The 18,790-nt window shown below is 32.5% G+C and overlaps 2 protein-coding genes across 2 annotated transcripts in view; both read right to left on the reverse strand.

Moving 5' to 3' along the window:
* The window catches only part of LOC127708094 (prolactin-releasing peptide receptor-like), a 39,698-nt gene that overhangs the window by 16,273 nt on the left and 4,635 nt on the right, over positions 1-18,790 (reverse strand). The gene's annotated exons all lie outside the window — the stretch shown is intronic.
* LOC127708093 (uncharacterized) lies at positions 6,211-8,546 on the reverse strand. The gene is made up of 2 exons (XM_052212920.1): positions 8,000-8,546; positions 6,211-7,393 (listed from the first exon to the last, which is right to left on the reverse strand). The coding sequence occupies exons 1-2, from the start codon at positions 8,082-8,084 to the stop codon at positions 6,879-6,881; spliced, it is 600 nt and encodes a 199-aa protein (XP_052068880.1). The 5' UTR covers positions 8,085-8,546; the 3' UTR covers positions 6,211-6,878.

Genomic DNA, 18,790 nt, shown 5'->3' on the forward strand with positions numbered 1-18,790 from the left:
TCTTTGATTATAAAATGATTCGACTAATAGAGACAATTACATCTGAAACGCTCCAAGCATCATAATATAACTAGTTGCGTATGTTACAGTATATATGCTTCGAATAGCATTTGAAAGACCATATTCAGTATTATTCGACCATGAATACCTTATGTAAAAATGTGCATATTATATTTTCCTAAAAGTCGGAAAATTTTGTTGAGGGATCTCGGATTTAAGTGTTTAGAATTGTTGTTTTGTGTTGATGCGGTCTATTGTATTGATGCGGTCTATTGTGCTGTCCAATATTTTCTCCTTTTTTGACGGTGATGATCCGTTTTGCCCTTCTTACAATATGTATACTTCATGACTCGTTTGCTATACTCATGTTTATAGTGATGGTTTAGATTTCAATAAACGTAGATAAAAGATAACATAATTTGTGATTACACCATATTTTGTGCATGTACCGAGTCAGGTAAATGGACTATGTTGTTCGTTGTTGTTTGTTTTATATTTTTACGTCAAGGATGTTGGGTGGATTCTGGTGTTTTGTGTTGTTGTGGTCTGTTGTACTGTCCAAATTTTCTCCATATTTGACGGTGGTGATCCTTTTGTCCCTTCTTACGGTGTGTTCACTTCCCGACTCGTTTGCTATGGCCGTGTGTGTAGTGAGATTATAGATTTTAATGAACGTAATATATGTATGCCATATGTATAACTGGTAGAAAATGAATTCAGGGAATTTCTTACCACACATAACTTTAATCCTTTAATAAATTCTTTCATAGATACACAGATTGGTCTGTCAGTTTAGCTATACCTGTAGAAACCTGATTACAAACTGGATATCACATCTTATAATTTTCATGATGATGTGGTTTATACATCCCATAAATTGAGGTAGGATCAACACGAACTTATTTCTCATTTCGTTATAAATAAGGAGATATGGTATCATTGTCAATGAGACAATTATCCACCAGAGTCCGAATGACGTGGATGTTAGTTACTATAGGTCGCCGTAAGGCCGTCAATAATGAGTTAAAACAATAAAGTATGGTCAGCTATAAAAGGCCCCGTCATGGCAAATTAATAAATTATTGAAACGAAAAACCAACGGCCTGATTTATGACAAAACAATAAACGAAACTATAATACGACAAACAACAACCAACGACAAACATTGATAATACGACGGACAACAACCAACGACAAACATTAATAATACGACAGACAACAACCAACGACATACACTCATAATACGACAGACAACAACCAACGACAAACATTGATAATACGACAGACAACAACCAACGACAAACATTGATAATACGACGGACAACAACCAACGACAAACATTAATAATACGACGGACAACAACCAACGACAAACATTGATAATACGACTGACAAAAACCAACGACAAACATTAATAATACGACAGACAACAACCAACGACAAACATTAATAATACGACGGACAACAACCAACGACAAACATTGATAATACGACTGACAAAAACCAACGACATACACTGAGTTGTTTTACTAGTATATAGAGACTTTCAGAGAATAGAACTCCGTCAAGTTTTCAATATTATTCTGTGATATTACATTAAAGGGGCATTAGCTACGAGATATAAAAAAAAAATTAAATATTATTTTTGTTGTTGTTGAATCATTAATGAAAATGATATAATGAAATAATAATTGGGTTTTAATAGCCAATTCGGTTCAATTTTGTCAACATAAGCCAAGAAACATTGCTGATGATTTAATCACTTGCAAGTAAATAGTCCGACCTAATTGAATCCGTATTCATGTGACCTTCAATTTAACCCCTTATCTGGAGATGGGTACGCATGTATTCAGCTATCAAAAGGAAAAGAATGTCAACATTGAAAGTGAAACAAGGATGAACCATTTGGTTGACTGATTCGATCCATAAAAAATCATTGTTATACAGGTAAAAACGATGATAAACATACTGTTTTACCTACAATATGAAATCAAACAGACCTAGAAAAATCCAAATTGCACGTGGTCGCTATCTGTTTATATCTATATTGATGTTTATATCGGGTAATATGACCGTCGGCAGTCTTCGGAGGTCATCAAGATGATTAATTAGATGACATCTGGAAAAAAAATACACTGGAAAGGTTGATACATATTATCGAGTCCACACATTGTTAACTGTTTATTTTAGACTTTTTGTAATTTGGATATACGTTTTAGTATTTTATCAATCAAATATAATAATTTGAGTCAAATCAGTTAACATGAATTTGACAGCTAATGCCCCTTTAAGAATTATACATAATTGCACTATTGGATATATCTTTAGATAATATTACAACTTGTGAAAAATATAATCTGTCAGATATTTTGATTACTTGCGAAATATCTTCGGACAGTCTCCCTGTAAACTTTATTTAGTATCTATGATGAGTTGGATTTATTAAACTGCAAAATTGGAATTAACTTTATTCATTAGACAAACTTGGATTATAAACTCGAGCATTGTTCGGGAGTGATTGGAAGCAACAATTTAATACAGTATATAGAAATTTATATTTGTTATTGTATCTCACTGTTAGTTAATCTTTTGTTTATTTGTGTAATAACTTTCATTTTGTCAAATTGTAGGTTTCGCTCTTTTCTGTGACGCTTTGTTATATTTTAATAGAGACGTAACATTTTGATAAATGTCATCATAGTGGTTATCAATTTAATACTGAAGTAAGATCTTTGAATATTCACTTTATCGGTACTAAACAAGTATGACAAAAGTACCGAACTCCAAGGCAAATTCAAAAAGAGGTAGTCCATAAAAACTAACAAAATCAAATGTTATCACTCACCGGAACAAGTGAATCAAAGCGCGAAAGCGCTGTAAAGGCAGTTAATTACAGGTTGTGTGTATTTTTAGTCCAGTTATATCATTATCTTGCATAGTACAGTGTACTTATCAGAGGTGGCTTTCAGTATTTAAGATTTAGAGTTCTCTAATGATATTGAACAAGTTATATGAATGTCATATTCTGAGCACTATATGAAGGTGATTGTTCTCACTTGTTTATGATCTAGTGCATTATGTCCAGTTTGTACCTTTTTTATCTATATTTATAGTCAAATTAGTTATCAAAGGTACCAGGATTATAATTTAATACGCCAGACGCGCGTTTCGTCTACATAAGACTTATCAGTGACGCTCAGATCAAAATGGTTATAAAGCCAAACAAGTACAAAGTTGAAGAGCATTGAGGACCCAAAATTCCAAAAAGTTGTGCCGAATACGGCTAAGGTAATCTATTCCTTGGATAAGAAAATCCTTAGTTTTTCGAAAAATTCAAAGTTTTGTAATAGGAAGTTTATAAAAATGACCATATAATTGATATTCAAATACTGTTTAAAATAGTTAGGCATTTTCTTTTTAGTAATAAGTAAATGTTATCAACTGTATTTTATTCAACTCTGCAAATGTGGTTTGTTACTGTTAAGTATGGATGATAGTTGTTTCATTGGCAATCATAACACATCTCCTTATTTATATAATGATCTATATTCAACGACCTCAGGTACAAAAAAAATGTATGTAACTTAACTATAATGGGAAACCTTTGACTTCTTTCTTTTATATAAACTTTTGATTTGGTACCATAGAACTATGTAGAATAAATGTACATTGCAACATGTCAACTCTTTCAATGACAATACTTTTTTAAGAAACTATAACTCCAAGCAAAATTATATTTCCAAGTTTAAAGTAATTTATGAATGAAAAAGGAGTTCTTAATTAAGAAATAAACTGATTCGCTGAGCGCAGCTGGATACACCCGCAGAGGTCCAACCCTGAACAGTTGGTGCAAAAATGGACACAATATTCAAGCTTGATACAGGTCTGAATTTGGATTGTAATTAAATATTTGACATATTATAGTTTCTGAATAAATGTAGTCAAAGAACTTGAAATCGGTTATATGAATTGAATTTATATTCAATTAAAGATTTCTTGCTGTTGTGCAATACACTGTGCTGTTGCGCAATACTTAATAAATCTGTTGCCAGACTATAAACAAATAAAGTTCAATTTCTTCTCAATGTCATATTTGAATTTTATGAAAATCTATAGGGAGATTACATCAATAGCTATAAATAAGTTTCATGCGAACTGCTTAAAGCATTTTTGAGTTGTTGTCCAACAAGAGTGCACACGCTGAAATGTCTCGCCTTCTTTACTAATCACTGATATTATGTTGATAGTCCTTAATATAAAGCTTTATTACAACTGTCACATAAACTTAACATTAACCAAGAAAACTAAACATTGACCAATGAACCATGAAAATGAGGTCAAGGTCAGATGAACCATGCCAGGCAGACATGTACAGCTACCAATTCTTCCATACAACAAATATAGTTGACCTATTGCTTATAGTTTAAGAAAAACAGACCAAAACACAAAAACTTAACACTGAGCAATGAACTGTGAAAATGAGGTCAAGGTCAAATAAAACCTGCGCGACTGACATATAGATCATCAAATATTTCCATACACCAAATATAGTTGACCTATTGCATATAGTATTAGAAAAAAAGACCAAAACTCAAAATCTTAACTTTGACCACTGAACCATGAAAATGAGGTCAAGGTCAAATGAGACCTGCCAGCTAGACATGTACACCTTACAATCATTCCATACACCAAATATAGTAGACCTATTGCATACAGTATAAGAAAACAGACCAAAACACAAAAACTTAACTATAACCACTGAACCATGAAAATGAGGTCAAGGTCAGATGACACCTGCCAGTTGGACATGTACGCCTTACAGTCCTTCCATACACCGAATATACTTGACCTATTGCTTATAGTATCTGAGATATGGACTTGACCACCAAAACTTAACCTTGTTCACTGATCCATGAAATGAGGTCGAGGTCAAGTGAAAACTGTCTGACGGGCATGAGGACCTTGCAAGGTACGCACATACCAAATATAGTTATCCTACTACTTATAATAAGAGAGAATTTAACATTACAAAAAATGTTAACTTTTTTTTCAAGTAGTCACTGAACCATGAAAATGAGGTCAAGGACATTGGACATGTGGCTGACGGAAACTTTGTAACATGAGGCATCCATATACAAAGTATGAAGCATCCAGGTCTTCCACCTTCTAAAATATAAAGCTTTTAAGAAGTTAGCTAATGCCGCCGCCACATCACTATCCCTATGTCGAGCTTTCAGGCGACAAAAGTCGCAGGCTCAACAGAAACTGGAAAATCCTCCCTTTTTTAATGAATAAAACCGCATAACTCAGAAATGTAAAATCTAAAATTTATAAAATTCTAAAGGGAGCTTACGGATTGATAATTTAGTCTTAGATGCAAGATTTTTTTATCAGTTGTTAGTGGCTTTGAACTAGCTGTCAGTAACTTTGAGTACTCTCAGATCTGTACTTAGTGTCTTTTTGTTGTTTGGATGTACAACTACCCGACCACAACCACTTGTATTTGTATTTATCCATCTGATGAGTTAAGCCTCTTTCAACTGATTTTTATAGTTCGTTCTTATATTGTACTGTTACACCACTGTCCCAGGTTAGGGGGAGGGTTGGGATCCCGCTAACATGTTTAACCCCGACACATTCTGTATGTACATGTATGTGGCGTGCCTGTCCCAAGTCAGGAGCCTGTAATTCAGTGGTTGTTGTTTGTTTATGTGTTGCATATTTGTTATATTCGTTCATTTTTTGTACATAAATTAGGCCGTTAGTTTTCTTGTTTAAATTGTTTTACATTGTCATTTCAGGGCCTTTTATAGCTGACTGTGCGGTATGGGTTTTGTTCATTGTTGAAGGCCGTACTGTGACCTATAGCTGTTAATTTCTGTGTCATTTGGTCTCTTGTGGAGAGTTGTCTCATTTGCAATCATATCAAATCTTCTTTTTTATATTTACATCAACAGATATAAACAATTCACCAAAGTCAAGGTGAGACAACAAAACTTAGGGTAAGATCTCTGAAATGTTTTACATGGTACAAGTTTTTCTCATTGTTGGAGATTCTACGGTGACAGTAACACCTGTAACTGCTTAAACCCATTTCTTATGCACTTTAGTTCGATAAACTCACTGAATATCATACCACATCTCCTTATTTTTATATGCATTACAATTTACATGTCCATGTAATTATAAATATATATATATATCAGAACAATTTCATTGCGTCACTTTTATTTATGCATCCTTTGGCACAATACAAGTTCTAAAATTACACAACATAGTACAACTAAATGTTATTTCAGATGAAAGTTTTGTTTCAGTTCCATTCATAGGATTTATTAGAATTTTGTATGTTTTGCCAAGTCCAATAATTCGCTCTATGCGCACATGTTAATTGGAGACTTTTCTATCCCGTATAAGAGTTTTGGAACTAATTCTGTTTCTTTTTTTGAAAAAAGTTAGCAAACAAATCTTGCACATTTAAACCTTTGTCTGCCATCACACTTTCACCTGGATCACATAATTGAACTATTCTACATCTTTCAACTATTTCATAGTCACTGGTAGAACCAACATATGCATTAGAGACATAGTTGACTAAACCACCAGGTGTCGAACATACAAGTATTTTCAGTGTTTCTGTTTTTATATGATGAAAAGGTTGCCTGAGCTCTAGGAGCTTTAGGTTTTATCACGGGATATTCTGTGCTGTCAATAATAATCCAAGTCGTAGGAAACTTTAATTTGAAGTTGGATGGTGAAAAATACCTGACTAAACCACTAGATGGCCAAGTGTTAGCCTCACACCACTGTTTAGACATAAAAACAATCCATGTATACACAATATTCTTAACACTAGATTCAATCTAGAATCTAGAAAGTTCAAAGTTGGTTGTATAATGCCTCAATTTCATCAAAGTCATAAAAAAACTGATTTTCAACTGACACCCTATCAATTTGAAAATATTTGTATCTCAAACAATGTGCTGCTGGACCAAGTGTGGTCAAAACAAATAAAAATTTAGTATACAACTCTAAACCGGTATAAAAATGCATGGCTGTGTCACATGTCTTCATTTCAAAATTCTCTGCTGAAAACATAGGCATTGATGGTGTTTGCATAATTCCATCTGTGAAGCTCAACATTAGCTCGGCAGTTGGTGGTGGACAGTCATAAATCCTTTCTGCAGTATGAATGACTTCTTCAGGAAAACCAACTTTACAATCAAAACTTTCGTCTAGATTTCTACTACAATATTCATCAAGTTTGGTTCTTTTGTTTTCACAGGAAACTGCCCTGATTTTTCTTTTTGCGGACGATTCAGTCTCTTGCTTGGTCCAGGAAAATAGGCTGGGAATGGCAGTAGACTTAAGTCTCTGAATGGTGGGTTTGCGCCCTGAAAAAGGTTATAAAACATTAGTTTTTTGATAATTAAATGAACTTCCATTAGCAATGTATACTTTGTATTACCTGGCGAAATATTAACTAGATTTATTCATTACAATCTGGATAAAACTGTGTTTGCCTGATTCAATGTATGTTATGTAAATCCAAAGGACAAACAATGAGAGACTTATGCAACAAACGTACATTGTTTGTACCTAAATAACATGAGAGACTTATGCAACAAACGTACATTGTTTGTACCTAAATAACTATAATATAGATGAGAGCATGTCATTGTTTTGTTCCTGTTAACATTGTCATTGATATTTTTCAAGAAAGTCTATGAGGCATAGCTTATGCATTCCTGTCATTACTACATTAGCATAATTACTGCTAAAATAATTCTCTCAGTATGATATACCTCTTGTAAGAAATCAATATAATTGTAGCAATCACCAAAGATCACATTGAATCGTAATCCAAAAAATTATGACGTCTTGAATTAACCACCCCCTTTTATTCTAAAACGATAATTGCGGTTGTAAACAGTTTTTGGTTTATTCGCATGGCGATTACATATATAACTATATATTTCAAAAAGAAAATAGAGTTTTACCATGAATAGTTTCCTGCACGTAGTCTTTTTCAGTAAAATGTGCCTTGCAAACAACAGCTGATTGAGATGGACTCCACGATTTCATCGTGTTCTCGTCCAATCTACGTATGGGCCATGGCGTTGATCCAACTTTTCCTTCTTTTTAAGTCATTTGGAAATGCATGTCCTCCTCTTAAATGACATCCAGGTACACAACAACAAGTAATTGGCATCGTTAATTAAAAATGTAACTGAAATAGTTGCACAGTGCAGAAACCGGAAATTGAGGAACAGGATCGGCTACCACGGCGCCACCTATTCAGGAACGATAATTTGCTACTTTATATAACTGCGAAATAACAATAACGTTAGACGGGTTCACGTGCATAAACAGAAATGCGCTTTAAATTGTATAATATAATTCATGTTCAGTCGACCTTTAATTATTATATCAACGACTGAAATGATTTATAAACATATAGATTGCAGATAACACTCGAAATTAACCCGAGCTCTTTCCACACGGAATTCAAATAATTCTAGTTTGTCAATCGGTTGACTGCTTATAATGCAAAATACAAATATATTTCAAGTTTTTAAAACTAGCAAAACACAATGATCGTTTCTCTATTTCCCAATGTAAATGAAATGAAACAAAAAACATTTTATATCGCAATAAGAAGAGGAGAGAATTCAACATTTCCGGATCTACTTGGAGCCTAACGACCCCCACGTAGATAAGATGGATATCGCGGAAGGAAGGATTAACCCGGCAACTAGAAAGGCATTAAAGCACTGCCTTTAAAAACAACTGCCATATTCCTTCTTGGTACAGACATTCCCGAAGAAAATGGTGGGTTAAACCTGGTTTTATAGCGAGCTAAACCTCCCACTTGTATAACAGATGTTTAGAGTTCCGATATATGTTGTCAACATTTGAGCAACCCAAACAGACATGATAGGTTAATGTGACAATAAATGAGATCTAGCAGCTAAAACTGTGTAAACATACATTAAAGACGTACAACACAACTGACTTAAAATTGATTCTGTTTTCGACACATTTATACATAACTAAATATGTATTACTAAATATTCTAGAACATGGTCTTACATCCTGTCGATACTCATATTTTGGTATTGCACAATATCTTGGTTTTTTTCTCACAAACTGTTGTGATGTTTTTATACTAAATCCGAATATGTACTGATTGACATTGTGGTGTGGGAATACAAGATTTATTTATTTGTTGTTATTATCTGCGAGTACTCTTAGATCAGCATTTTGTGTATTTTGTTTTTTTGGTAGTTGTTTTTGTGCTTTAAATCGACCTGAATAGTCAAGCTCTCTCAAACTGATTTTTTACTATTTGTTCTTATGTTGTGCTGTTACACAACTATCCCTGGTTATGGGACGAATTGAGGCGCTCACACACTTGTTTTTACCCGCATCATTCTTTATGTGCCTCTCTCAAGTCAGGAGCATGTAGTTCAGTAGTTATCGTTGGTTGTTTCATTGTCTGCTGTGCTGTCATATTTGTTTTTCGTTTATTGTTTATAGCTAAATCGGGCGTTTTCATATTTTGTCATGACGGGGCCTTTTATATCTGACTATGTTAAATGTGTTTTGTGTATTATCGAAGACAGTACGGTTACCTACAGTTGCTTACATCCATGTCCTTGGTCTACATTGGATAGTTGTCTCATTTGTATTCATTCCACCTCTCTTTATTTCTGTATTGAATGATGCGTTAGATGTTGCTTGAGAAAATGGGAATACAATGTGCAAATTGTTCCCCATTAATGAACTTGAACTATAAAACTATTGAAGGTTCTATGAAAAATCTGATTAACTGTGACGAATAATTTTCACTATCTGTCTATTGTTTTTATTAACCATATCAATAGTCCCTGTGTGGCCTGTTAGATATTTGATTGAATATTTATCCATTACAGACGGTGTGAAGTAAAACATACTATCTCAGAAAAACAAAACTCGTCAAGGGAAATATTGAATTGTGATACCAGAAACCGACAACGATAATAGCTGGAGGCGAGGCGATAACTTTCGTGTCTGTAAGACAAAGGTTAAAACAGGTTGATTTTTGACGTCATAACAAATTGTCGAATCTTAGCAATGTCGACTGCTATAATGTGTGCGATAAGAAAAAAAAACTTGACTAAAACATATCAAACGAGCTTGAAGCTTGTCTAATTGGTGTTTACTTTTCGTCTTCATTGACACCAAACGAATAATCTTAATACCATTGCTTAGTTTTCAGATAAGTGAGAATGTACCAAGTAGCAGACAAGACAGAACCCCCTTTCCTATATGTTTTTTTGTCAAATTTGGAGGTCTTAATGGAAATTGTATCAAGGTCAATAAAATAGTCAAAGAAGGCATCCGATACCATGACGTATGGAAAAAATACAAAAATAGAAACAACAGTCGAAAATGAAGATTCGATCAATTTTGCCTGAGCGAGTTCGAACCTTAGTTTAATTATAATTTCTTAATTTGTAAACGGACAATTAGAGAAAGGTATGTTATAAATCATGTCAGTACATACGCACTGACTAATGAGCTGGTGATACTATCCGGGGAGTTATAGTCCACCAGCAGCGGTATCTACCCAGTGCTATAAAAAATGAATATAATACTTTATGAATTGTATTCGTCCGAATAATCTCTTTTCAGGGAAAACCTGATGAAAGATTCAAGATCTGTAATATCGTTTCACCTGGGAGGTATGTACCCAATATGCAACTGAAGCTTTAATTTTGGTATACAAAAATCGAATGTTCAGAATACTAAAATTTAATTCTTGTTTAAATGTAAACTTTAATCTCCAATCAAACCTCATTGCTGATTTATATGTGAAAATCAAGGCATGTAGTAGACCTAGCTTTATTTGCGGTATCCTTTATTTTGAGTTCAATGGAAAAGGTTGGTCAACAGCCAACATATTCAGTTAAAGGACACACAATATAGAACGAAACTCGAAATTAAAGAATAATGCGTGTTATTGTACTACGCGACAAACCAATGTATAAAGTGTGTCTCGTCGGAATCAAGTAACTTGTCGGTCACAAGCTACGAATAAGACAACACCTGGAGAGAAGAGGAGGATCGTTTTCTTGTAGCGCTACATGACTATTCTTGAAAAAACACTTAAAAAAAAGGTAATTTTTTTCATTTGAAAATCAAACATCTTGTTTTCGTCGGTTTCAGATATATTTGTTGAAATCACAGGATTTTTGTTTACAAAACATGTAGTGTCCCTCCATTAAAAAAACTTTGCAGCTACGTTGGCCATTATTAACATGCAATTTGAATTAATTTATTCGGCCTGTCTTTATGAGTAGAGGTAGACGAATACTTGTGTATACGTCGGAGAGGTTTAGTTTAAACATAATTTATTTGCTTAATAAATAAAGGCAACAGTAGTATATTCATAAATCGATTGAGAAAAAAACAAATCCGGGTTACAAACTAAAACTGAGGGAAACACATCAAATATAAGAGAAGAACTATGACACAACAGAAACACAACATTAAAATGTAACACACACAGAAACGAACTATAATATAACAATGGCCATTTTCCTGACTTGGTACATAAATATGCAAAAGGGATGAGACACAAGTTAATCAAACTTATAGTCTTCTCCCATGAACAATTTATAACAATAGAATTTTTTACAAAGCATGCATGCAAACAATACATTATATATATTGGATATGTAAAAAGATGATGTGTGATGATGTGAATGGTTGTACACAATATACATGTATATGCACTTTAGTGTGCTATATTACACAATTAGAAACCTCTTTGACTCTTTAATAAATTCATATACATTCTTTAAAATTCTTTCATTTTCATCATTAGTTAATAAGGAGGTTAAGATGTTCAAATTTAGTGCAGAGTTCTCTGGTAACCAGTTCAGATTATTAGATAGTTTGATTCTTATATTCGTATAATGAGGACATTAAAAAAAGAAGTGAAATGAATCTTCACGCTTAGCACCACAGCTACCAGGCGGATCTGAAATTATATTGACTCTGTTAAGATCATAATTCAAAAAAGAGGCTGAGCATCTAAGTTGAGCCAAAATGATGTTGAGTTTACGATTGCCAAATTTATAATGTTTAGGTAATTGGGCTTTTGAATTCAGTTTAAGATTTTTTAATTCGATTTTAAGTTTTCCTCAAGAGTCAATGTTGCGGGTCACCACATTAAGGTTATTCCACAGTCGTATAGTTGAAGGTATGAAGGGTTCTTGGGTCTTTGAAAGTCTCCAAAAAGGGTATATTATATCATTCCCATTACGTAAGGGGTAAACAGCTGTACTTTGGATTGATGGTGGAACTAAATTGCAAAGATAGGCTGGTGCATTATTATGTTAAATATTATATAAAAAATTGTAACTTCCTCCTTTCTCTTCGTTCAGCTAGAGTTTCCCAACCAATCTCATCATAAATAATTCTACTACTAGTAAAAATAGGAAGACCTGTTACAACTCTGGCTGCCTCAAGCTGCAGCTGGTCAAATTTGTTACAATAACCCACACCCATATTATCCCAAACTTCACAGGCGTATTCGAGTAACGGTCTTATAAAAATCAAGTATAGCTTTTCTAAGTTATTCCTACTTAATCTGTACTTTAGTTTTCTAAGTACATTCAAATGTTTCGATACATTTTTTATGATACTTTCCACATGAGTGTTCCATTTAGCATCTCTACTAAATGTAACACCCAAGTGTTTATGAAAATCTGTAACTTTAATATTCTTACCATTGAATATGAAATTCTGAGAAGTTGAATACCGTTGCATGAAAAGAAGTGCTTTAAATTCTAGTATTTAATACATATATATATATAAATAAGAAGATGTGGTATGAGTGCCAATGAGACAACTCTCCATTCAAGTCTCAAGGAAAAAAAAGTTAACAATTATAGGTCAAAGAACGGCCTTCAACACGGAGCCTTGGTTCACACCGAACAACAGGCTATAAAGGGCCCCAAAATGACTAGTGTAAAACTATTCAAACAGGAAAACCAACAGTCTAATCTATACAAAAAAAAAAATAAAACGAGAAACGAGAAACACCTATGAACCACACCAACAAACGACAACCACTGAACAATAGGCTCATGACTTAGAATAGGTGCATAAAAATGCAACGGGTTTAAACATTCTAACCATCACCCTAACCTGAGACAGCAGTGCACCACTACAACATAAAAAGACGTTCTATAAAATATCAATTGAAATGGCTTAACTCGATCAAACAGACATTTAAATAAAAACAAGTAAACATACACTGAACGAATAAGTTTGATCTGTGACACAATATAAATACAATATTAAAACGTAGGTGCCTATATAACATAGACGTTACAGGTAGTGATAAAAAAGAAGTAGAAACATTGTCAAAAGACAACCCTAGCCTGGGAAAAATGGCGTTAAATAAAACAACGTACACAGGTAAATTTAAATATGATAATTTTGTTATTAGGAGTACGGAACTAAACATTTTTTACAAAATTAATAAATTTGTTGTTCAGAGTACGAGTACAGAAGTGAAAATTTATCGTCATACTAAATACTTATCAAAGGTGGTACATATTAAAAAAAGTGAGACGAGATATAATCAAAATAATTAAACATTGAATTACAGAAATACATTACAAATTGTGTCAACAGGTCAAATAAACACGAAAGTACGATTTGAGAGTATACCCATTTTGCTTTTGTCGGTTCATGCATAAAAAGATCGGTTGTTTAAAGCTGATTCTGTTGAAATTTGGTCATTGAGATAGTACTTTCTAATAATTAAAATGCAACACTTAGCCATTTTTGTACAACAAAATTAAAGCTGCAGTTGCATATTTAGTATATATTTCCTAGGTAATACGATATTACAGATATTGTTATTTTAATTTTCATAGCACTTGGTCCATACCGCTGCTGGTGGAATGTTTGTCCCCGAGAGTATCACCAGCTGACATGATTTATTATATACCTTTCTGAAACTGTCCGTTAAAATTTTTATAACGGAACTATAAACAACTACCATACAAATGGGAGGTTAAGCTAGCAATAAAACTAGGTTGATCCCACCATTTTCTTCGAAAAATGCATGTACAGGAATATAACAGTAGTTTTTCACTCGTTCCGTTGATTGATAACGTTTGATTTTGTCAGTTTTTATAGACTTCCCTTTTTTAATTTACCTTAGAGTTCGGTATTTTTTTTCTAATTCAGACCGTTACGTAATATTATTATATATTTGAAGTAAATTTATCAATAACAATTGCATGTATATTTTGTGAGTGTTATTGCAGTTGTCCTAGATTCGTCAGAGATTGGCAAATTTTATTTGCTACTACAAATTTTTAACTGTCTTTACGATACCCTTGTGAATAAGTACAAGATAACCAACCAGTCATTATTGCTTGTGATGGCAGTAACCAATTATAAACCTATTTCATTGTATCATTGGGATCCTAAATCGTCAACTGCAAAGGGGATGACGTAATATATATATGATGTATTATACAGAGACTTGCAAATTTACAAATATAAGAAAATGTAAACTATATTGTGAAAGTACAAGTCAATCATACTGCTATTTCTGTTTTAACACCTCTGATGCAACACGATTACATATTTATATATATATAAACAGGAGCGATAGGTAAAATGGAAATATAATGTTGAATTCATATATTTTTCAACAGGTATATTTTTCAGTAGGTTTGTTGCTGATATTTGCCTTGCTAATAAATCGTGTACAGTAAATTACATAAAGGAATCAAAGCAGAAAACAACATTTGTCAACTTTTCGAAAATATTTTATTTAATGATATCTAAGTGAATTAGGAGATGCGTCCACCTTTGTTAAAAAAATAAAATAAAATTGACCTCTCGAAAAATAAAAAAAGAATCTCCAATACCGTCTTAAAAAACCTTTTTTTTTGGAGTTGAACCATCATAGTTTTATCAATATTACATTATTTGTGAACAGCAAAATTCGAATTACAGAAATTTCCAAACATGTATTATCTAAACATGCCAGTACCGAATAATACCGAAGAAATTGCAAAAGGAGATAATGGTATCATCGGGACTAATTGTTCACCATTAGCTGACTGGCTTAGGTATTATAAAGATATTGAATAAAAAGAAATAATTCAACACAGGAAAAAAAAAATATATAGACATTAACAAAGCGGACTGGATATAGTTTAAAGACGAGTTTATTATTATTATTGAAGTTACATACCGATTGTTGATATCAAAAAAATAAAATAACAAAAATGCCGAACTCCAAGGAAAATTCAAAACGGAAGTCCCTTAACAAATGGCAAAATTAAAAGCTCAAACACATCAAATAAACAGAAAACAAGCGATAATCAATTCTCATTCGTTATAAAACCCAAATACTTATCATATCATCGAGTAAGGCAAGATTGTCTCCACCCGACAGAGTTAAATTTAACTTTAAGTGATAAAATGTGAAGTTTGCCCTTATTCAACTGTCGCGAGTTGAGAAATATCTGTTGCTCAGTTTTTTTTCAAATTTTTCTTATGGTGATCATAAAAAAAGTTCTTTCAACGGCATCGTAGAAAGTGGTCGTTAAAGGGTAAGAACTACAGAATTAAAGGGAAATGTGACCTTAAAATCTAATTTCGACAAGCTTGTATGGAAAAGAAGAAATCTGATTGTCGTTTTGAGACCCTGAAAAAAGATGTTCTGGTTGAAATGTTTCTGTGATCTTATTACTTTTATTTGGCCTAATAATCATCACATTTTTTAAAGTATAATTTCAGCAATGAGCTCCATTTGATTTGTTCCTTTCTTCCTTATTTTGCAGTTATTGAAATGGTAACACCATGCTTTAATGATGTCATAATATAAAGTGTAAACATTAGAACAACAAAAATAATACATAACAAAACTAAAACCTAATACAAGAGAAATCAATTATTACAAAATATGCATTTATTTGTATTTCAAAGCAATATACAAAATTTTTAATTAAGATGACAAATGCTTTATTATTTTTTTTATTGAATAAAACAGATTTATTTGTTTGTTAGAACAAATAGAGTATTAAAGTATGCGAAGCGATTTTGATTCAACATATTGAAGATATTATGATCAAATAAATCATTAAAGAGTTAAAAGCATTCAAATAAAAACTAGTTATATTCCTACAATTATTTTTAATTGCCAAATCATCTTCAGATGTTATTAATGTTTATAACAATAACAAAAACCCCGTTATATTACCTAATGATGCAACCTCCAATTATTTTACACTAGGTTAATGTTATAATGATAGATTTATTGTTTCCGCTCGGTTTTTTCTCCTTCACAGAAATTAATACACCTGCCAACAACAGCACTTTACAGCCGTATTGAAACTCATTGAAATATACTAAGGGAAGTAATAACGCAACATTTAATCTAGGAACTAATAACAAATTATCCTGGTACAATGGTCGCCTTTAAAGACATTTCACCAGAGTAACAATATCTTACTGAAATAAAAGATTCGATATTTATAATCTACAAAATTAGAAGATACTGTAATTACAATTTATTATAGGGCAAATTATTCCCAAATCGTACGATACTGCCTTTCAACAAAGAAATGTATTTATTGGTTGATATTAAAAGAGAGACGAAAGATACCAAGGGACATTCAAACTCATAAGTCGAAAATAGACTGACAACGCCATGTCAAAAAGAAAAGAAAAAGACCAAATGAGAAAGAACAGTATACAAAACACAACTTAGAAAACTAAAGACTGAGCAACACGAACACCAAAATATTTTTTGTTAACTTTGGAAACTGACAATGTTGCATTTTTATAGTCGTTCCGTAACATCTACAAGTAAATGCATTTTGACATAGGTTAACATAGTATTACCGAAAAGGGACAGATTTTAAGATTTGCGATTATGTATCAGACATAATGTAGCCTTTCTTCTCACTTAATTTGACGTCATACACCATTTGGCATTTATGACACATAGAAAAAAGGCAATGACGAATTAGTTTAAAGCAGCAGGTGAACTTAGTTTTCCAAAAGTAGAATATAAAGTTTTTATATATACAAAAAATATAGATAACATCAATTGAAATCATCCGACCACCGATATATAACTTTATGATAACTAATGAATCATATATCAGATTGACATAAATATCAATTGTAAGATGGTTTCACAGTCATTTCTGTATATATCAATTTCATGACCTGAAATATAATCTAAATGTAAATCATAAACTATGTATTAGCGATCAGTAGATTTTTATAGGTTCAGTAAAGAACACAATCAACTGACACTGCACATCTTTACCATCAAACGATTTTGGGCCCGCAATTTGCATTTTAAATGGATTATGTCTATCGAAATTGAAATTGTTGTTGATAAATAGAAATCCCGAATTTTACCTAAAAAGTATTGTTTAATTTAAGTTCATTCTAACTTAATTTAAATGAAAATAACACTAATAATTTCGTGCGTCCGAAGCCCTTTTCTCTATTTACCTTCATCAGGAACGCTAAAACTCAAACAGTTAAAAGCCTATGATGTAAGACCAACACACGTGAAGAGCTGTATGAACAAATAGGACATACCATAGCAAAATTCATCTAATGTCTACTTTACCTGAAGGAGTTGGCAGCTTAGTTTCTTAATCAACGGCGAAAACTTTGTTATAAACCCTTATTTTATTGATTTTGTATTTACATTGTATCATAGATCAAATTTATTCGTTCAGTGTATGTTCACTTGTGTTAATATGTCTTTTGATTGAGTTAAGCTATTTCAAATGATATTTTATAGTGTGTCTTTCTATGTTGTGATGTTACACTATTGTTTCAGATAAGGGTGAAGGTTGGGTACCATTAAAACGTTTAAACCCGCTGCAATTGTTTGCACCTGTCCTTAGTAAGAAATCTGATGTTCAGTAGTTGTCGTTTGTTGATGTGGTTCATAAGTGTTTCTCGTTTCTCGTTTTTTATATATATTAGACCGTTGGTTTTCCCGTTTGAATGGATTTACACTAGTAATTTTTGGGGCCCTTTATAGCTTGCTGTGCGGTGGGAGTTAATGCTCCGTGTTGAAGATCGTGCTTTGACCTATAATGGTTTACTTTTATAAATTGTGACTTCGAGAAATATCATATTTTAACCTAGTTGTTTCGTTGAAATCGGTTAGTGTTACGTACCCTTTCCGAGACCATATATTAAAACAAACAAAATGAGTTCATACCAAATTTTGGAAGGATAAACAAAATCATTTTAAGGTTTCATTTGTTTTCTTATTACGCAGTAATTAGATTTTACCCAAAAGAGTGTAAATATAAAAAAAAATCAGAGATGATTTATGTTTATTTTGATAATTGTGTATCATTATTGGAAGTTTTTTCTATTTAATATGGTAGATTATTTACTTTAAAATGTAAAACCCAGTGACAATGATTTGCGCCTTTTGTTTTCTTTAGTGTACTGGATCATGATTACCTGTCTCCTAGCATATATTTTTGTTTTAAAACTGATTCTGAGACCAAAAGATAAAAAAAAAAACAAAAACGCGTAATAAATTTCAGTCATCCGAAGCGCCTTACTCTATTTACCTTCCCTGGGATTTATTTCGCCTAAAACCGAAGATTTTAAAGCCAATGATACATTAGAACAGTTGAAGAGCTATCTTAAACAGTAGCAACATTTATTTAATGTCCACTTTGAGGAATCTTAGTTTCCTAATAATTTATAAATTTATA

Source organism: Mytilus californianus, unplaced genomic scaffold (genome assembly GCF_021869535.1).
Source record: "Mytilus californianus isolate M0D057914Y unplaced genomic scaffold, xbMytCali1.0.p SCAF_7, whole genome shotgun sequence".
Lineage (NCBI taxonomy): Eukaryota > Metazoa > Mollusca > Bivalvia > Mytilida > Mytilidae > Mytilus > Mytilus californianus.

Coding starts and splice junctions, on each gene's coding strand:
- LOC127708093 (XM_052212920.1), bottom strand. CDS start 8,084: ATGAAATCGTGGAGTCCATCTCAATCAGCTGTTGTTTGCAAGGCACAT. Junction 7,394..7,999: donor CGTGCAGGAAACTATTCATG/GTAAAACTCTAT, acceptor AACCTTTTTCAG/GGCGCAAACCCACCATTCAG.